The sequence below is a fragment of the Protopterus annectens genome, chromosome 12.part0 (assembly GCF_019279795.1).
Source record: "Protopterus annectens isolate FY-2018-M chromosome 12.part0, PAN1.0, whole genome shotgun sequence".
Classification (NCBI taxonomy): Eukaryota; Metazoa; Chordata; order Ceratodontiformes; family Protopteridae; genus Protopterus; species Protopterus annectens.
Window position 1 is genome coordinate 172,734,190 of NC_056746.1, and position 22,189 is coordinate 172,756,378.

Sequence of the window (22,189 nt, forward strand, 5' to 3'; positions counted from 1 at the left end):
CTTAAATGAAACCACTGAATAACACATTTCATGACAGAGTCCCATGACAATCCTCTACTCACCTCCCATTTGAATGCACCTTGATTACTACTACTTTTTACATGTCACACGACCAGTTCTCAGGGCTCTCCCCTCTGCCCAAAATTGTTTATTTTACTGACATTTCATGGTGCTGTACATCTAAGGACTTTTAAACAAATGAGCAAATGACAAATATTGCCCATTTCCAATCCTTCGGCCTCTATTCACCAATATACGAGTTCATCTTGGTTTAGCATATTATCTTCTACTATAAACAAGGACTAAATATCATGTAACTTGTATAAAGTCCACCAACTCTAAAGTTATTTCATTCATGAACTTTTCTCTGATTTTTGTCCACTAATGCCACTTATGGCATGTGACCTCTGGGCTTTATAGGATATGTTCACCAATGAGCACTACATTAACAGTTCTGCACTCCCACATTATCTTGTTTGTAGAAATAAAACCAATATAGTTGTCACTGTCACTGAAACTAATCTACTCTCACCTGCACCAGCTTCCTTAAGGAAATCCCCATCTTAGCCTGTTCATCTCTGGAGGCTAAAAATCTTTTAGTATTCTAGTGCCAGACTTTGTTTTAATTTTTTTAACATATTCATTTATTAAGACGGTAATGTTTCATGACCAAGAAGGACCATTTTCTGCCACAAGGGCAAGGGTCAGTGCAAAATATATGGACCCTTTACAGTAGCCAATCAAACAGCATGATTTTTGGAGGTGGAGGAAACTGGAGTACCTGGAGAAAATGGATGCACATATGGGGTGAACATGCATACTTCTTACAGTGACTAAAGACAATCATGCACACTAGAGACAGGGACCTGAACGACTAAGGCACAGTGATGTTCAACTACCTTTCCAGGCTCATACTTTGTGTCTAATTCTGCCAGTTTCCCATTCAACCTATGTTAATATTGAAAAGAAACACTTAACTGTAGGAAGACTGATCTGGTACGCATGCTTTTTACCAGTCCCATTGCACTATTACTTATCCGAAAATGTTTGATCTTTGGTTGTCTGCCTTTGCTGCCTGCACCTTTTTCCCCCGTTTTTTTTTCTTTTTACTCACCTGCATATTTCTGTACTTCTTGAAAGCAGCCCTTCTCTATGTCACTTCTGCTGTGAATTCTACCATGAAAGAGTTGCTTTACCTTTAAAGTTTTCCTTAACCACAGGATTTTTGTGTCTTCTGTGATGAAGATGCAAACATTTGCTACTGTCTAGGTTTAACATTATAAACTTTGAATTTTATTCTAATTCCATTTGAACCAGTTCCATATTAGGAATTGTGTACTTCAGTTCTTTTTCCAGTCCTGAGTGCAGCACAAAATATGAAGTCCACAGCAGGGCCGGCCTTAGCTGAAACGGCACCCTAGGCGAAGTAGTGCTCTGACGCCCCTTAAGCCCCACCCACAACATACTTATGAAACACCCCTATTTGAGCCACACCCACAGGTAGGTCACTCCCCCAAAAAGCCACTCCAGTCATTTCTTTAAATCATTTAAATGCATAAGAAGAAAAAGATACCTTATAATGCAGTTAAACTACAACTACCTTTATGTACGTGTTTCCTACTGTAAATACCAGAGCTGGATCATGGTCAGATAGGGCCCTAGGCAGGGTAATAGACCGCCCCCCAGAGCAGCCCCTTCTGCAGCAATCCCCTACCCCCCCAGCAGCAGCCCCCTCCCCAGCCACTCCAGTGTTACATTTCTTGGCTATTTCTCCTCAGTTACCATAACCACTGTTCACACCTGTCAGTGTGCATACTGTTTTCTTATTTACTTCTACAATGATTACAAATACTGAAATAAAATAGCACAACACAGATAGCCACTTGCTAAACAAACAATACAGTCTCACAGTGAAAATAGATTTAGCATGAGCAGTAAAACTTCTCTGCCCTTGAAACTCACATTCATTGAAATGGCATTAAAACCCACATTCAAATAAAATGCATCTGGCCAGTGGAGAATTAAGTTTACCTTTAGGCTCTTTTCAAACTGCAGGCTCCTTGAACACATTCTTATGGCCATGCATATATGTATGTGTTCTTTGATTCACCTTCCTGATTGTATTAAACTATATTCCTTGTATAATAAAGCACCACCTGCTAGTGTGTATTTTAAAGTTATAGTTTTGAGCAAAAAGATCCAGACTCAGGGATGCATTTTAACTTCTATATATCTAGTTGCTTACACAGATTTTGCATTAGCATTCCCATTTTGAAGAATATAAACTATGACTGCAGTGTCTCCCATCATTTGGTGATAGCAATCCTCAAGAATCAGTGCAAGGCCAAAAAGAAAATAAATATTTTAAATATGTCTGTATACTCATATCTCTCTATATATTTATCTATCTGTATAGCTTATCTATATCTAGATAAATCCATATTTATAGATATCAGAGGCATAGCTGGTTCAACCTCCTTGCTCAAACTGAAGAATAACAAAAAAAAAAGAAAAAAGAAAAAAAAAAGGGCAGCTCTGATAGACTGCTTAAGGCATTCTGAAGCAAAGACGATGGTTACATACGGAACTGGAATAGCTTTAGAAAGTATGTGCCCTTGTGTTAACAATGCTTATTTTTGTAAAGCACTAAGGCCTGTACACAGTCTTCAGGACTTTCATTTAACATTTCAGAGGTAGAAGGAAGTATGTAACAGTGTAAGTTGAGCAAAACACAGACACGCACTCACTCTCTCATATAAGCACATATTATCACACACATACTATCTCACACACTAACACACACTTTATCTGTCATACAAACAGAACGAGCACTTCACATACTACATTGAAATATTCATATATGCAGCAACTTAGTAATAATCACCTTCTTGAAACATACAGAGTATCTCCTACTGGTCTGACTACCACCACTGTAGTGATTACTACTGATATGGCAAATGCATCCACCTGGTTAACATAAATCAACAAACAATTAAATAGCACAATACTGATTAGCTATCTCAGAGTTTTACTATCCATTGCAACCCATTCAGAAAAACACCTTTAACATTTTTTAAGGCAACTTATTTATATTGCCACTCATTTTCACACACACACACACACACACACACACACTATACATATACATATATATATATATATATATATATATATATATATATATATATATATATATATAGGGTGACAGCATCGGCATTCAAACCATCAATAAAACATTAACTTTAAACATGCTCAACATGCAATGATTTCAATTTTGTGTCAGAAGCTGGAGACAAGATATTCTACTAGTTAAAAATACCCAGATGATGCATCAGTTCACTAACTTCAAACAAAAAGTTTATGCTAAATGACCAATGTGCAGTCTCCAACTGCCCAACTACAGTATTATCAAAAGTTTTAGGGAGTGTATTCCTTCTATTTCAGCTGTCCTTCCTGTTAATTCAGTTACCATTTTTGTGTTAGTAGTAGAAGGAATACCTAACACCAGAATCCAAACAGTTCCTTCTTAACAATAGATCTGAAGTAGGAGATTCATTTGTCTGCAACCTGTGGGTCATGGATCCGATATCGGATCCGAACCGGCATGGTTTTCCAGCTATGGATCCGAGCTCTCAGCTCCTCCCCTCACCCATAATGCCCTGCTCTCCCTACATGACCTCAGATCTAGTTTGCCGCGCTGGTGACCAGACTGGATTTTAGAGCTCTTCAGCTAAGTGTCATTTGTTATATTTACAAGCATTTAATTCTAAAGTTTTAGTCAGTTTTGTGTGGAAGTGTTAGGTTCCCTATCTTTTGAGTTTAAAATTTAAAGTTTTTTAATAACTTTATAACTTTTATTTATCCCTCCCCTCGCTGGTGCGTAGTGTGTGTTTGGGCCTGTGATTTTTCTTTGTGGCTAGTTAGCACTTATCATTTAAAAAAAAAAAAAAAAAAAAAAAAAAAAACCTTAGTATGTCTTCTCGAAGTGCTCCGAGTGTGGCCATAAGCTTTCTCCTGCTGATGGCCACACTCGGTGCGTTCGATGCCTTGGGGTTGAACACCTCACTTCTGGATGTTCCATTTGTGCAGGGTTCAACCCCAGGGCATTGAAGGAGCGGAGGTCGAAGCTGGTCCTGGCGGGACTTCTGCCCCCGGACACGGCTACCGCTCCTTTGGGGGGTACCGTGTCTTTGGTTCCCTCCTCTCCTGCTCCCCCTCCTCCACCTGGGACTCAACCTCCCTCTAGTGGTTTGGAGGAGAGGGAAGCAAGAAAAAAGGACCGGAGAGAGAAGCACCACAAGCGGCGGGCCGAGACCTCTGTTTCGGCCCCGCCTGCCAAGCGGGCTTCTCCTCCGGCCTCCTTGTCTACCGGCTCTCCCCCTCCTCGGCTTCGGTCTGCTTCTCACTGGGACCTGAGGAGGAAGAGACCCGATCTCCGTCGAGGCTATCGAGGAGGCACTCAAGGCCTACCTCGGTAGCCTCGTCGAGATCTACATATAGTTCATCTGACGCTGATCTGGACAGGATGATGAGAAGGTTCATCCAGGCCCAGATGCAGATGGGAGTGCTCCTGCCTCCCCCCCCCTCTGGGGGGGAGCTCGACCCCTTTTTTCAAACCTATAGCTCCTTCTCCGACCCGCTACCCGGGTTCGGAGCGATTGGAGCCGAGCAGCGTCGGAGCCGGGGGTGGGTCGGCGCCGATAGTACTAGGTACTTCGGATCCGACCCTGCCCTCGAGTGCTTCGGATCCGACCTCTCGGAGCCTGGGTCCGAACTTCGGATCCGGGGGGATTAGTATTCCTTCGGCGCCATCGGTGTCGGAGCGCACTGCCCCCTCGGATCCGAATGCCTCGGGGCCGGCTCTGATCCACTCTTCGGATCCGGGGGGGAGCCGATTATCGGATCCTTTGGTCGAGGTTGGCTCCCCCTCGGCTTTTGATGTAGTGGAGAGGGCTCTGTTGAGGGTTTCCGGACCCCCGGCACTTGCTTCGGCTCCTTCCCGCGCTCCATCTGCACTGGGTCAGGCTTCCACCATCCGGCCACTGGGACAGCCCGCTCCATTGCCCCAAGTTGTTCCATTGGAACAGGACACCACTTGCGAGGGTTCCTCGGACAGCTCCCCTGAGGATGCACTTCGCAAGCATACGTGTAAAAGGAGGTGCATAGACTCCCCCGAGTCTCTCACAGAAGACACGGATTTGGAGGAAGGGGAAGGCTCCCCACGATCACCCCCCGAGGAGACATCATGGAAATGCTTCGCATAAGGGGGGGGTGGTCTGCCCCCAAGTCTTCCTCGGATGAGTCCGTGTTCTTGGAGGCATTTGAAGCGGGCCCGTCTACCTCTTGGGTGTCCCCTCCTGCCGACCCCCTGGTGGACCTGATTACCACCAGGGCGTGGAAGGAACCGGACACCGTGGAGCCAATCCCCAAAAGGCCAGACCGCATCCTTAGTCCCCCGGCAGACCGTGCCCACTGGAGCAAGGGGCCTCCGGTAGATGCCATGTTGACGGCTGCAGCCACCAAGAGGGAACTCGCCCATGAGAGTCCCTCAGTCCATCCTCCGAGCAAGGAGTCTCGGATGATGGACCGCTTGGGGAAGCGAATGTTTAGTTCAGCGACCTTTTCAGTGAGGGCGCTCAACTACTTGGCACATGTGATCAGGATGCAGCGCGATCTTATCAAGGAATACGCTGCATCCCCCCCAGAGTCCATGTCGGAGGAGGACAAACTGTTGCACTCCACCCGTATGGCCACTCTCAGGTCCGTGACTAATTCCTCTATGCGGTTACTGTCCCATGCTACGGAGGGAGCCGCTAGAGCCGCAGGGGTAGGCCTAGTTACTAGACGACAGGCCTGGCTCCGCCATTGCGATTTCACGGAGCCCTTCAAGGCGTCATTCGCGAATGCCCCCTTCGATGGTTCTGCCCTTTTTGGCAAAACTGTTCGCGATACTTTGACCCAGAGCGAGAAAGACGGGAAGACGCTGTCTGCCGTCGGAATCCGCTTCTCTGTGCCCCAGAGGTCCTACTCTAGGAACCAAAAGGGCCAAAAGAAGATGTGGTTCCGGAAGTCGCAGCAGTCCCAACCCGCTCCGGACAACCAGTCCTTCCGTGGCAGAGGAGGACAGGGAGGACGCCGCCCCAGGGGCAGAGGGGCTCCCAGGAACTTCGGGTCCAGAGAACCTTTCTCTGAACGGCCCACGCAGCAGCCCTGAAGGATTGCCCGGCTGCTCCACTCTGGAGGCAGTCGGGGGGGGTTTCTCGGAGCACCTAGCGGCAATGGAGTCCATAACATCAAACCGCTGGGTCCTCCGCATCATATCCAGAGGATACCTCATTCCATTTCATCACATCCCAAAATTAAAGTCCCTCCCCGATGTTCCACCCGGTCAGTGGGAGGCCACTTTGGCAGAAATTGGCCATCTGCTGAAGAAAAGAGCCATCCAGCCCGTCCCCCCAGACCAGATCGGATCAGGGTTCTACTCCAGGTTCTTTTTAGTGCCAAAAAAGACGGGGGACCGAAGACCAATATTAGACCTGTCACTCTTAAACCTGGCAGTTCCCAAGGAGAAGTTCCGAATGGTTACCTTGCAATCCATTCTCCCCCTTCTGGGAGAAAATCACTGGATGTGCTCTATAGATCTCAAGGATGCGTACTACCACATTCTAATGGACAGACGCTCCAGGAGGTTTCTTCGCTTCCGGCTGGGAGCCAGTCACTACCAATTCAGGGTCCTTCCCTTTAGTCTCACTACAGCCCCCAGGGTGTTCACCAAAGTATTAGCAGTGGTAGCGGCCCACCTGAGGCTTCAGGGGGTACAGGTCTTCCCATACCTGGACGACTGGCTCCTTACCGCCCCAACAAGGCATCTACTATTATTGGCGTGAGACTCCTTTCTCCATCTAGCTCCCCGCCTGGGCATCACAATAAATGCAGAAAAATCCAACCTAGCCCCTACACAATTCATAGATTTTATAGGTGCCAGGTTAGACACGAGACAGTTAAGAGCCTTCCTCACTGCGGACAGAGTTCAGAATCTACGGCTCCAGGTGCGGGCCATCCTCCACTCCAGCTCAGTTCCGGCGGAATTGGTCCTGAGGGCTCTAGGGTCCATGGCAGCAGCAATAGCTCTTCTACCTCTCGCCAGGTTCAATATGCGGGTCCTTCAATGGACACTCCTAGTTCAGTGGTCTTATCTTGCTCTTCCTATGCATCATCCCATTGCGATCAGCAAGGCTTGCAAGCGGTCCCTCTTGTGGTGGCTCCACTCACAGGATCTCCACGGAGGCCGCCCCTTTTGTGCTTCTCCCCCTCTCGCCACGGTGACCACGGACGCCTCCGCCTCGGGTGGGGGCATTTTGCAGGCCGGACGGTCCAAGGCACGTGGAACGATTCAGAGACCTTACTGCATATCAATGTTCTAGAGATGAGAGCAGTGCTCTTAGCATTGCAAGCACTACAGGCCTTTCTTCCCTTGGGAACTATTGCGATTCAGTCGGACAACATGTCTGTCTGGTACATCAACAAACAGGGGGGAACCAGGTCTTACCCTCTTTGTCGAGAAGCCATGAGAGTGTGGGAATGGGCAATCTCCACCAACTGCTTTCTCATCGCAACGCATATTCCGGGTTGGTCCAACATCCTTGCGGACAAGCTCAGTCGCACCATTCTCTCCCCTTACGAGTGGTCTCTCAATGCTCAAGTAGCGAAACGCATCTTCGCACGGTGGGGAACACCTTGTTGCGATCTTTTTGCGTCTCCCTCAAACACCAAGTGCGACAGTTTTTTCGCTCTAATCCCTCCTCCCGGAGATACCCCAAGAGACGCTCTGGTGCATGCTTGGCCCCCCGGTCTTCTTTACGCTTACCCTCCTTTGCCTCTGATGCTCCAAGTTCTTCAGAAATCCTCTCGGTTGGGGTGCAGAATGATTCTCATTGCCCCATTTTGGCCTCGACAGATCTGGTTCCCTTTCCTAAGGTCTCACTCAGTGAATCCACCTTGGATTCTAGATCCCATTCCGGATCTGATATCTCACCCATCCCATCTATCAACCCCGAATCTGGACAACCTGAAGCTAACTGCTTGGCTGCTCCAGTTCCACTCCTAATCAGGACTCCCGGTATTTCATCTCCCGTTAAGGCCATCCTGGTAGCGGCTCATAAACCATCTACCAGGAAAGTTTACCGCAGCAAGTGGAAACGGTTCTCCATTTGGGCGGAGCGGCAAAGTCTAGACCCCTTCACAGTTCCCCTTCCTCTGGTGCTTGACTTCCTAACCACTCTTTTTAATGATGGTGCCAGCAGTTCCACGGTCAAAGTACAACTTGCGGCAATTTCTCACTATCATATTGGTCATGACTCCGGTCCACTGATGTCTGCCAAATTGTGTAAAATCTTCCTAAAAGGTACAAGCAAGTGGTTCCTCCATGGGACCTTTCTTTGGTTCTTCAGGCCTTGACCGCTCCCCCCTTCGAACCTGCGGCCACGGTAGATCTAAAATTTTTATCTTTCAAGACGGCCTTTTTAGTAGCCATTACTTCGGCCAAGAGAGTTTCGGAACTTCAAGCCTTATCCATCAAGCCTCCTTACTTGGTCTTTCATCTGGACCGTGTATACCTCAGGACCAACCCGTCCTTTCTTCCTAAGGTAGCTTCAGAAGCAAATATTAATCAATCCATTTACCTCCCTGTTTTCTTTCCTAAATATCAAAACAAAGGTGAATACAAGCTACATTCCTTAGATGTTCACAGGCAACTTGATTTTATCTGAACAGGACAGCTGGTCATAGGCAATCCGACCAGTTGTTTATTTCCTTTGCTAAATTCAATTTGGGTAAACCAATTTCCAAAGTCTCCTTATCACGCTGGATTTCGCAGTGCATCTTATTGGCTTATCAAGCTTCTGGGAGGCCCGCACCGGAGGGAGTACATGCCCATTCAACCCGGTCAGTTTCTACCTCAGCGGCCTTTAAAGCTAGGATTCCTCTGGATGATATTTGTTCAGCAGTCACTTGGGCTTCATCTCATACCTTTATTTCCCACTACAAGTTGGATATTACATCTAGAGGTAGAGCATCCTTTGGTTCCGCGGTGCTCCGGAATATCCTTCCATGACGGCCGCCCAAGATTCAGGTAGCTGGGGACTCTGTCCCACAAGTTGCAGACAAATGAATCTCCTACTTCAGATTTAGAGGTTATGTACTTACCATAACGTTCCATCTGAGTAGGTGTATTCATTTGTCTGCAACCATCCCGCCCTCCTATCCCCCTGGCCTTGTCAGTTTCCTGCATATTACGTGTTACCCTTTTTAGGGTATTTTGATTTATGGCAAACTCGATCTGAGGTCATGTAGGGAGAGCAGGGCATTATGGGTGAGGGGAGGAGCTGAGAGCTCAGATCCATAGCTGGAAAACCATGCCGGTTCGGATCCGATATCAGATCCATGACCCACAGGTTGCAGACAAATGAATACACCTACTCAGATGGAACGTTATGGTAAGTACATAACTTCTAATTCAGCAAGTTCAACTACTGCAGTTTTATCTACACAGCCTTTTAATTTCACCTTCAATAAAAAAAGTCAAGTCTTATTTCAATACACATTTTATAAAGTATCAGACTTCTCCTGTTTATCTTGCCCACTATCACACTTGACTGGAAATTGTTATTGGTTTCTACCTTCTTGTGAAACGTTAAATCAACACAAAAATAATTCAGAATACAGACCCACCAACAACAATTATTCGTGGCATCACTTAAGCGTTTAAGTAATCAAAAAACATCATAATAGGCAGTCAAATTAAAACTATGAAATTATTTTAAATTCTTGCAAAAAAACTACCAATAACTGGTGCACACAGGGACTAACCCAAAATATATGGCGTAACAGTTAATCAATCAATCACATGCTCTACCTCATATGTACAGTTTTTGACAAGCAACATAGGTAAAAAAATCATGATAGATATTATACAATTGCATTTAAGAAGTCTATTAAGTTGTCCATCAGAATACTATGTCAGCAGGACATAATATAACATAGGAACATAATTTAGAACAAATTAGCAACATGTGGAACACCTAATAACAGTTTACTAAAACTTCAACTAGGAATCTCACATGATGGTTAAATGTAGTACTTTAGACTTCTAAAACTTTTTTTAATGAATTAATAAGATTCTGTATTATTTACAAAAAATATGGGTTAAAAAAATTCTTAAAACTGAATGCTTAACAGACAGACCATTCAAAGTGGAACTGGGAAGAATACATTTTTAAGATTAGTAATGAAAAACATTCTTCATAATGAAGTACACTTGAGAGAAGTAAAGCTAACAGCAAACACCCACACAAATCTTCCTTGAGGTCAACATTCATGCTTATCATGCTATTTTAAAGGGCACGAATGTGGATGGAATGCAAAGTCTCATTCAGCGTCAGTCACACAGACATTTAGCTAAACCATTTATGACATGTCATTTTTTGTAATAAAAAAATACTAGATTGCTCAAAAACTGAATAACTACAACTTAAATAGACAACGTTAACAACTAAGTAACTTGATATTTAAAATGAGCATTTCTTTTGGCAGACCTGTATTACTGTTTCCAGCTTGGCATCTGGTTGTTTCTTGCCGCTGCACACGCTATTGGCAGATAAACTCATTGTACTTAAACACAATGCTTTAAAGAATCCGTTTCTTGAATAAAATAAATTAATAAAGTAAAACTTAAGATTCGGTTTAAAACACTCCCCCAAACTGCCTTCTTTTCTCTAGGGTGTGTGTTCTCTGAAATGAGTTGTTCGATTTTTAATCTTGCAGTATTTAATACAGAGCTTTGCAAATCCGTCGTTGCACATTTGTGGATCAACTGAAACTTTATAACAAAAAGGTACACTAATCTCCTGAAATCTGTGCAACCAGATAATCGGGTTTTCTGCGCTGCTGTGCAGCAGCGGATGTTCCCGTGGCAATTAGACGCTTTCAAAGCTGCTGTCATGGAAATCCAATGCTCTTCCTAATTTTTGCTGCAGCAAAAGGATGCCAATGATTGGGCCCCCAGTTTCCTGGAGATCAAGGCATGCTTTGGAAGTGAGATTTCTGTGTGTCCCGAGACATGGCGAAATCAAAGCTATTATCTGTGGGTATGGTGACTGTTTGGACGGCGGTCAGAACAGAGAGAGCTACAGGAGGAGAGAGGATTCAAAAATACTGCAATAATCTCATCAGTGCCCAGGGCTGTTTACATTTTAAGTCGCTCTGTTATTTGTCAAAAATGTGCCGCCTACATATACACACATACTATCTCACACAGTAACACACACTTTATATCTCATACAAACAGAACGAGTAATTTAAATTCGATACACATACATACACACACACACACACACACACACACACACACACACACACACACACATTTTCTCTTGCATACAGAAGTGAACAGTGTAAATTACAAACACAAACATACACTTACTTTCTTTTTAAACCGAACGACCACACGCGTACACATGACCTTAACCCCCTCTCTTAACTGAACTGCTAACTTAAGTTCCGCGTGCGACGGCAGGAGTTTTTTTTTTTTTTTTTTTTTTTTTAAACCTGTTGAAGCCCCCCTTCCAAATTGAAGCTATAAAAGTGGGAGGGCACTCATCCTTCCCCCTCTTCCTATTGTTTTGGCGCCCTTCACTCAGACAGGGTGCCGAGAAGATAGCAAAATGACAAAAGTAAATTAATTAAAATAAATACATAAAAATGCGCCCTTTACGAGGCCGGCCTGTACGGCGCCCTAGGCAGTCACCTAGTTCGCCTATGCCTAAGGCCAGCCATGGTCCACAGATATCTAAAATGAAGGGATGTACCTGCAAAGGAAGCTGTTCTAAAAGAAAAGCAGATAGTTAAATCCACAATGAAATTATTACTTATGCTTAATACAACTTAATTAAAATGGATGACCCACTCGTTCTTCACCTGAAGTTGGGGAAAATATCCAGTGAATTGGTACAGCAGTGATTCTCACACAGGAGTGGTTTAAGCTAGAATTTTCTCGCTGTAGTATGGTTTACCGCCAAGCAAAACTAAGCTAAGGGATGAAATCTCTGCATAGCCTGTAACTTGGTCTAGTGGTTTAAAATTCAAATTTCTTTTTCTTTTTATTTTCACCCATTTCATTATACAGTTAATAGTTGACTGTGAATCTTTATCCGTAACCAAATGCAGTGAATATCAGTACTGCAACACTGCCATTTAACAAGTGAAAGAAGATGAAATAATTTTATTTACAATTTTACAATGATGACACTGGCTTTTTTAAGGCAGCTGACCTTTTTTCTATGTAAGGATGATATTTATTTAAATGGAAAAGACAGTTTAGCCAATCTAACATTCAAAATTAGGACCAGTATGTAAAAAAAAACTATACTATGCCAGGAGATAAGTAATCCCATTTGGACAGCCATGATCTCAGAGCATGCTTACCCAGGAGATTAATAATGGATAACTTCTAGGCCATTTCTATGCTCAGATTACATAAATACAGGCTGGCTTTTTATGCATTTTTCTTCTAAATGTAGCATCTTGCAGACTCTGGGATAAAAATTTAGTTACTTAATGAAGACAATCCTCTTAGTGTTACAGGAACTTCAAGACCACCTTCCTTAGGGTGTGATCTTCATACCAATGGAAAACATGACTGTAATTTGGTATATCAACAAGCAGGGGAACCAAATCTTATCCATTATGGCGTGAATCAATGAGAGTATGGCAGTGGCCTCCACCTTCTTGTTGCAGCATACATTCCTGGAGTTATCAGTTATCTAGCAAACACAGCAGGTCTCTACTTCTTTATTTTATTTTACATTTGTTTGCCGGGAAAGTCCAACTGGACAGAAGTCCTTTTTCAGTGGAGGCCTGGGGAGAAAATCTCCACACAGAAACAGAGAAATGTAGACATATACTTAAACAAGCTTGCATATAACACAAGCTTGAATATAACACAGAGAAATGCACCATATTTACATGAATAACAGAGTAAAAAGTATTATGCAGATACTCATTTATAAAGGGTTCACATAGATCTTGGAGAAGTATAAACAAAACACTATATTAAGAGCATCTACAAAGTATGGCAGAGTTTGTTACTATATTCATAGCTAAAAATCAGTAGATGTGATGTACATAGACATAAATATGAAGTCCAGGTTATATCCTTACAAATATTTGTACCTTAGTAACAGAGCTATAAGCATGGGAAGACATAACCTAACCAGGACTAGTGCATGTTGCTTAGCTTTGTTTTGATAAGTGAGTTTAAGTTGTTTTTTTTTTTTTTTTTTTTTTTTTTAAGTAAGAGAAGTTAGTAGCAGATATTAAATCCCTAGCCAACATATTCCAGATTTCAGCTATACAGTTTGAGAAAAGGGAGTCTCCTGCAGCATTGTTGGACTTAGTAACATTTATTAAAGCAGTAACTGATGACGTGGTGTGGTATATTGAAGATTTACCCATGGTTGGTGTGGTTTAATCATGAGGGCAAAGCCCGAGTGATTAAACAAAGGCAACCGTGGGTAAATCTTCAATATACCACAACCATGGAGTCGGTTATTGCTATTATACAATGACATTATTTAAGAAAAAAAACACTTACTTTTCTTAAATAATGTCTTTGTATAATGGCAGATTACTGTTCTTCTGCCGGTTGTGGTACACTGCTTCTTCACTTTGATGTACTGCGCATGCGTATGGGACTTGCTATCCCACGCATACCCAGTACATCAATGCTTTGAAATGGAAGCAACAGAGAAAACAAAGTCTCCGTTGCTCCATTTTCTTTTTTTTTTTTAATTTAAAAAAAAAATGTTTTGGGGCACTGTATACCAATGGAAAAAAGTCCGGGCGACCGGACCTTTTTCCGTTGGTATATTGTGGGATTTACAATGGGCACGCTGGTTGGGCTGGCCAATCAGCGTGCACATTTTGGAATATTAATGGGGGGGTCATTGTATAATAGGGATTTATTCACAAGCGGTCCCTCAGTCTGATGACAGTCAGCCAGATCTTTCATCACTGCTGCACTGACTGCTGCGATCTTTTCTCCTTTCCCAAGAATGCTAAATGTAGCAGGTTTTTTGCCTTGATCCTCCCTCTGGGACAGTAACCCAGGGAAGCTCTGTCCCAACACTGGCCTTCGGGATATGTTGTGTCTATTTGTGTTTTACATCCATGGCAGTGTAACCCTGGATTTGGTATATACGGAAAGCACCACAATTAGAGAATTGGGATTATGCCCGGTTAATATCCATGCTGGTCAATTGGTTCCAAAACATAGAATTAATGAGCAGTCTGGAACTTTCCTAGTCAGATCCCTGACTATGACAATCATGACTTAATTTTGATTGGCATGGCTGTGGATATATTACAGTCTGACCATTGCAGGGGGGTGATATTTGCTATGTTTGGCTGCATCAGCACCATCTATATGAGGGCAGGTATGGGCTCATACATGACTCACTCAGCATAATACTTCAGCCTGCGAAGCAGTATATGCATGCTATAAAGCTGATTGAGCACACACACTCACTCACAGCTGAGGTCCAACTGTGGCACTGTATGCAATCACCATGATATGCATAGAGATGCCAGAAAATAATGGACAGTACTAGCAGATGCTAAGGATGATGTTTTTTTTTTAAGAATAATATGTACACCGTATATGCATTTAAATGCTGAAGATCAGGTAAGAATGTGGTTATACTACCTTACTGGAACTGTCTCCACAGTCAGATGCACTTTGTTAAGCCAAAATAAAACACAGATGTTATGTGACTGTAGAGCAGCATTCATAAATGAGAAAGCATTATCACACAGAGTAAAGCTTACTTTTACTGCATGAATATAGTTATGAAAGTATTCAGGAATTTGCATGCAGGTCATTCTGTATACCATATTTATGTACTTGTAATCAGATGTTTTGTTCAATATATTCAACATTAAATACTTTGGACAAATTTTCTTCAGTCTAACATGACTTTGCAGATACATTTCTTAAAGGTTAAAAATATAACAGGCATATGGTTTTCAGATGCATGTTACATTTTTACATAAACTTTACTTAAGTTTAAATTATAGTACAAAGAATGACCTGCATGTAAATTCCTGAACACTTTCACACATACATCTGTGGCAGGGCTAGCCATCTAGTGGTGTGAATATTGGATCTAGATCATTGTCACTGTTAAACTGACACCCTGACCTCATATGTAAAAATGGGCTGTGGATGGACGGTTTTCAGATATAGAAGAAGTGAAACGTATCTGAATTTGACAAACCATATAACTTACATTTCTTACCTTGTTACACTAGGCACTGAATGGTTCCATGTTATGCTTTCGTTCATTGTTTTCTTCCAGCCGACAGTATAGTCAGTGATGTCAAAGGCAGATAGTTCCCAATCAGTCGTATCAGCCAGGCAGATGTTCTTCTTACTAGATTCAATCTGAATATGTGGGCAGTCAACTAGAAAATAATTATCAGTAATTAAGATATGTTTAAGCTGCACTTTTTACCCAGGTTCAGGCATTATTAATTCATTGATGAAAATGATTAACTCTGTAAAGCTGAAGCTTTTTAGAACTAATGCTAAAATCTGTTCTTGTAGTTAACTTTTGCCAGCCTGGCATCTAATTCATACAAAGCAGCATACTTCTAAACATGAAAAAAACAAGCATTTGATTTTACTGCACTGCTGATATCCTAGTCAAATTCATCTCAGCACTGAAGTCACCAAGGGAATTTCCAAGATGGCTGTACACTAAGCAACAGCTTCATTTCAGCTCTCTCAGTGTGAAAAAAGAAACTGACAGATAAGGGCCAGTAACTCTTCCAGTTTTAGTAAAGTCACTTACTGGCAAGCAAGTACACTGCCTGGATGCCAGCAAAGAAGAAACTTGCAGAACCTGAAAGAAACTCAACTAGAAAAGGTAGAGAAAACACTACCTGGGAAAAATTATGCAACTGTTCAGCGAAAGCATTTCAATCTCCAACTTTGGTGCAAGATATGGCTTCTGGTAATCTGGAGGAAATAAATAAATCAAATGTGTTTAGATCCAATTGAAATAAATGAAACATTGAAGGAATATATCAGCTCAATTTACAAAAGAGTGGAAAAATGGAAGAAGCCTTAAACAGCTATTCAGATGAACTGATAAAACTGCAAAAAACAAAAATCAGAGGTCTAAATAAAGAAAAGGTTGGCTAAGTATGAGACTGATAAAGAAGAGCAGTTTCAAAAAAATAGTAGAGTTAGAAGACAGAATACAGAAGGAAAACCTGTGATTTTCTGCTGTACCACAGAAACTGGAAGGAACAGACTGTATTCATTTTATGAAAGCACAAATAAGCAACTGGACTGGTATGGTACAGCAAGATTTGTTAATTGAAAGGGCACACCATGTGTATTCTCCAAACCTGGCCATGAGAAAGAAGTCAAGATATGTATTAGTAAAGATGCAATTATACCAGCAACAGGACTGGTGTAGGCATTTTGCAGCCCCCAACAGATGTCAAGTTGAGGGCCCTCTAGGTACTTCCGATCTAAGTATCACCCTGTCACTGCCACCCTTTCTAAGCAACCTTTTAGTCTCTGTTGCAAAGAAGTAGTACACACAGACTGACCTGTTCCTACAATACTCTTACATTACACCGGGCCTATGTACCACACTATGTTGACCCATCTCAAAAAGGGACATTTACAGTTACTGGCATTTAGTTACAACGATGATACATTGCAGTAACTCTATGTACAGGTCAGGACTTAGATGAAATGGTGCCCTAGGCCTACTGTTTCAGTCAAACTCCCCCCCCCCACACACACACATCTTCCCTGTTTCCCCCCATCTTCGGCTCCCTACACCATGCACATTCCTTTTTTTCTTCCTGTTCTCACATTCTGCCTTACTCCCCAGTTGCTTCAAGAAGCCATAACTTTTTGTATGCGTTCAAGTGCATTTTAAAGTTTTTTTTTTTTCTTTTTACACAATCTTTTCATCCAGTGATTGCTTGAACAGAAATTATGATTAAGGAAAGAAACTGTGTTGCTCTTTAGCTTTAGTTTTCCTTACATTCTTTCAAAATACCTTTCCTGACCAAGCCAGCACAGTTATAACCATTTAGGAAATAAATAAGTCAGAGCCCAAGAAGTCATATGGTTATAGATGGTCTAGGATGTATTTTAGAACATTTTCCCAACCATTTAATCCAATGGTGTCATTAAAAAAATGAGTAAAAAAAGGATTTCAGTCTTATTTTTTTTTCTTTAAAGGAAGACATAAATTGTACCCAAGGATTAATGTTCAAAGATGACAAAATAGTAGTTCACAATAAAGTAACAAGCCAGTTGTTGACTGGATACACAGGTCCTACCTGGGAACTGCCTCGCTCCCTAACCCCCCAAAAAAGACTGCCTATGCATCCCTCTGGTGCTAGACTGGGATGAAAGCAGAGGTTCAAAATTCCACAGTCATGTATTTCAAATGACTACTGACATACATATACATAACATGCCAACTCACTCCTCAACCCAAACTGTCAAATGCAGCTACCTGTACACATGCCTAAATTGTGATTGTTAGGAAAGTGAAAAAATAATGATTACAATAATGTATTTTACTTTGTTGCTCCTAAACAGCACACTGCCCCTTCACAAACTATAGCAACCTTCTTTGTACGCCTCTGAGGTCTGTGAGAAAAGTAAAAGAAATAATGACCACACTGTCCTCAGCCTGAACATAAGCTATAATAGCCTCATATGCACACCTCTAAGGTTTGACTGTGATGAAAACTGATCCACATAACCTACAGCAGTTTTCTGTACACATACATCTGAGCAGGGCTGTTTTAGAATGTGTGCAGTTGAGAGCAGAGGCCATTATCAGCTTTATCCTAATAGGGTTATATCACAGCCCCATTCACATTAAGGAGCTTAATCAGAAAATTAACATTTTTCCACAACCAGTATCAGTTTTTGTGGGCCCCCACACAGTCAAGAATGATTAAGGGAGTCCCCTGTATCCATTTATGCAGTCTGGGGTGTGGGGTCCTCAGACTCTTAGAAAATCTAAGTGTCTGAATGTTCTGTAATGTATTTTATGCATTACTTTTGAAATGCAATTTCTTGTTAGCTAAATTTTTTACTGACACCCGGAAGAATAATGTATGTGTCCTGACATTACTCTGTGGGTGCACAGATAAAAATCACTGATAGTTTTTGCACACACACACAAGCATAAGCCACAGCAATACTAGTTTTTTACTTATTTCTGCAAATAGTAATACACTGTGCAACACTGGTACTGCCACACCAGATCAGTGACTGCTATTTAGCAGTCATCAAACAGCAGCAGGGTGAAGTCACTTTTATTTACCTCAGTGAGGACTAATGTAAACCTGTCACTGTCCCTCATTTCACTGACCTTTCTTGAGTTTTCCCTCATAATTTTGCTTTGTGTTTCATAAAAAGTATGATTCGCTTGTAAATCTTTCAGGATTACAAAAGTTAATAAATCAGGACATTGGAGTTTTGTACTTATTGTCCAAAAAAATGCATGATGATGCAAAAGTCATTATTCAATTAACTTTTTAATTGAATTAGAATGATATTTAATATGTGTTCCTGATTTTGAGCCTTTATTCTGCTGTTATTGGTATTGTGCTGACTTTCAGCAAAGAAGTTGAAAGCTGTAGTATCTTGTATTCTGACAATATTTATAAAACTCCCTGAAACAGAAAACCATCTCTGAAGATTGGAACCATCAGCTCTTTTTAAAATCTAAGGTATGCATTGAGATTGGTCATGATCAATTGCTGATCTCTCTAGTGCTTATCTTGCTCATGTTCAGTATCAGCTTTATCTTAACAGTGTAATACCACAGCCCTGTTCAGGTTAAAGAGCATAATTTGAAAATTAATTAATTTTTTTCTCCTAATTTTTCCCCTAACCAACAGCAACATTTTTGAGGGCTCCGCACAGTCAAGGATGATTAAGGGGGCCCCGCTTGTAGCAGCAGGTATTGCAGGTACCTATAGCTGCCTATGTTGCTAGTTTTAGTGGACAAAACGTCCATCCATCAGCAGAGTTTAAGTCACAGGTACTATGTCAGTGGTAAAATATTTAACTGAGTTGTGAAGCCTGTTGCTCGATAAAACACTGTTACTATAACCACAGACATCTTTGAATTTTAAAGGAAATATAAATAAAAGTTATTACCCACCCGGTTTATTAAGTATACAAGATTGCTGTACTAGTTTCTGCTGGTTTGACAGACATGTTACAAAATATCAAGATAAGAAAACTTGTTGTGGTGGTTGCAGACTCCCAAGGAAAAGGGGGCCCCCATCGACCACAGGGTTTGCTGGTACCTAAAGCCGGCTATGCCAGCAGAATGAGTTGATCCTGACAAAACTGTGGCAGAAGGGCAAAGTATTAAAAAACCGGAGACCGTAGAGTATTTGTAGAAAATGATTATTCACTGTACACCAGGTGGAAGAGAAGTAAATTTATCCCAGGTGTGAAGACTGGTAGAGAAGGGTGAAGGCTGCCAGCCTAGTCAAATAGAATTTGGTACATAATTCTGTCAATTGTATATATAAATGTAAAATACAGGCTTGTTTCTTAAATGAAAGAAAATACTAAAATGTTGAACTTCAAGATTGTAGCAACATTACCAACTGCTGTAAGGACAACTAAGTCAAGCATTTCAAATCTTTCTTTTGAAGTTAAAATTATTTCAAATCTGTCCTTTGACCTAGATAGTGGTGCCGAAGAGCCTAGCTGAACACATTCTTTCTATTGTTTTAACTTAAGGAATAATTACTTGAGTGTACATGTGAAATGTCTTTTATTGTTGTGGCTTCCTGAGCAGGTGTTACATTGTTAAATAATGTAGCCTGTTGGCCTGGGAACTTCAGGCTAAGAGTCAAAGAAATGATGTAATGGGAACTAAATGAGAATGATGTAATCTGAGAGGGCCCAGCAGAAATGTTTGTTAGTGATTTTAAAAACTATTGTTCAGAGAGAGACTGTAAGCATTTTGATCTTGGACATCTAACTCAGCACTGCCTACGCTATATGTGTAAGTTACTTTAGAAGTATGTTTTCTTGTAGCAATAGCTAGGAATTAGAAAAGATTAGACTAAGTGTTTTTCTGTTATGTCAGAACTGTACTACTGAATTATTTTAAGTTTCTGTTTGATCTCAGAAGTCTTGAATAGCACTGTGGTGTAGTAGTATTGTCTTGTGTTTTTGGTATTTATTATTAAATATTTTTAAACCCTTTTCAACTGTGGCTGGTTTATGTAGAGATAATGTAAGCTCTAGAGTACACTGCATGATTATAAGTGATCCTGCACTAAGCCCTTGCGATAAGCTCAGTTACACTACTATTGGATAATAATATTGCACAGTAATAATTGGACACCATTTTAAGGGCCTTTGGGTAGCTGATAATTATTAGCTGGTGGTGGCAGGAATTACTACCGTATAGTCTGGGTATAGGGGCACAGCTGCAGAATCTATGTCAGCCTTTCCCAGGAGTGTCTGTGAAGTTGTATAAATACTTATCTCAAAGTGTGTGTGTGTGTGTGTGTGTGTGTGTGTGTGTGTGTGTGTGTGTGTGTGTTTGTGTCAGCTACTTGGGCAGGGACACGAAACACTGGTTGGACAGAGAGGGTACTGGAGGTTAGCTTGCCAGCTAGGCTCAGATCTGGACCCTATAGCTGTGCCAGTGGGGGGTCTTATTGGGGACCTGGAGAGCAAGGGAGCAACCAGCCCCAGACTGACTGTGATCTCTGTGTGCACTTAAGGGAAATTGTACTTTACAGTTTGTATTTGTTATCCTTTCTGCTATAAGAGATGCCCTCTCTGGTGTTAGTGGTGAGGATTGAGGCTACTTGACTGCTGGGCCAGGGCAGGGACATCACATATTATTTGGTGGTAGTGGTTGGGATACCCACCTCACATATTAATTGTTTGGCAGCAGTGGAATATCCACATCACATATTAATTAGCTGGCAAATACTAAGTGGCTTGTAGTGGTGTGGGTAGAGTGAATCCTGTAGCTTATGTACAGTGATCTCTGAAGGTGTTTTGTACTCTAAAACAGCCACACAGTGAATACTCAGAGTTCAGATCACAATTGTTTTATTTCTTTTGTTAGCTTAGTTAGTCAGGTGAGCAGGCAGCATGTCAGCAGAGGAGTATGGAAAGCTGACAAGGAGCCAGCTGGTGGAGATGTGCCAGGCTAGGGGACTGGTGGATGGAAACCTGACTAAGGCAGACCTGATTACAGCCTTGGTTACAACTGCATCAGAAAACAGCATCCAGGAGGACAATCAGACTGGCAGTAGAGAGACGATATCCTCGGAGAATGGACAGCTGAACCTTTCTGCAGTGGGAACTAAAAATCCAACTGGAGCTAGAGAGACTTAAGTTGGAGGCCAGGCATTTGGAGATAGAAGCTGAAGAAAAGGAGCGTCAGAGAAGGCATGAGAAGGAAATCTGACTCTCGCCAGTCATGGAGGTAATAGGGAAGGGAGTAAATGGACCCCAGAAGCACAACAGGTCAGTAAATGTGTTCCACAATTTAAAGAGGGGGATAATTTTGATAGTTTCGTTCATATGTCTGAGAGGGTATGCAAACAGTATAGTGTAGACCAAAGGCACCGGGTACAGTTCTTGACCCCCTTACTCCATGGGAAAGCTGCAACTTTTTTGTCAAAAATGTATATCGCTGTCTGTTTTGACTATACTACTGTAAAAAAATGTCTTTTAGAATGTTTTAAGCTAACACCTGAAATGTATAGGAAAAAGTTTTGTGAGCATAGACGCAAGGCAGATGAAAGTGTGTGTGAATATGTTGCTGAACTGAGCACTTGTTTTCATAGCTGGGTGAGTGGATGACAGGTCACCACTTCTGAAGGGCTGGCAGACCTTTTGGTGAGGGAACAAGCCCTTAGCACTTTGCCTGGGAACATGAGAATCTGGTTAGCTGACAGACAATGTGCTACTTCAGATGAGTTGGGGAAGAAGGGAGACCTATATTTGGCAAGCAAGGCAGCCCTGCACAGGAAGGGGACCCCCAGTACTGCTCATGGGTCTAAAGGAACCCATGGTGGGCAGCACAGACTGCCCCAA

The 22,189-nt window shown here is 42.1% G+C and overlaps 1 protein-coding gene across 1 annotated transcript in view; it reads right to left on the reverse strand.

Moving 5' to 3' along the window:
• PKD1 (polycystin 1, transient receptor potential channel interacting) overlaps window positions 1–22,189 on the reverse strand; it is a 2,476,043-nt gene that overhangs the window by 368,316 nt on the left and 2,085,538 nt on the right. The window contains exon 41 of the mRNA XM_044088902.1: window positions 15,351–15,516. Within this exon, the coding sequence (XP_043944837.1) occupies window positions 15,351–15,516 (166 nt within the window). The remainder of the gene's footprint in view (window positions 1–15,350; window positions 15,517–22,189) is intronic.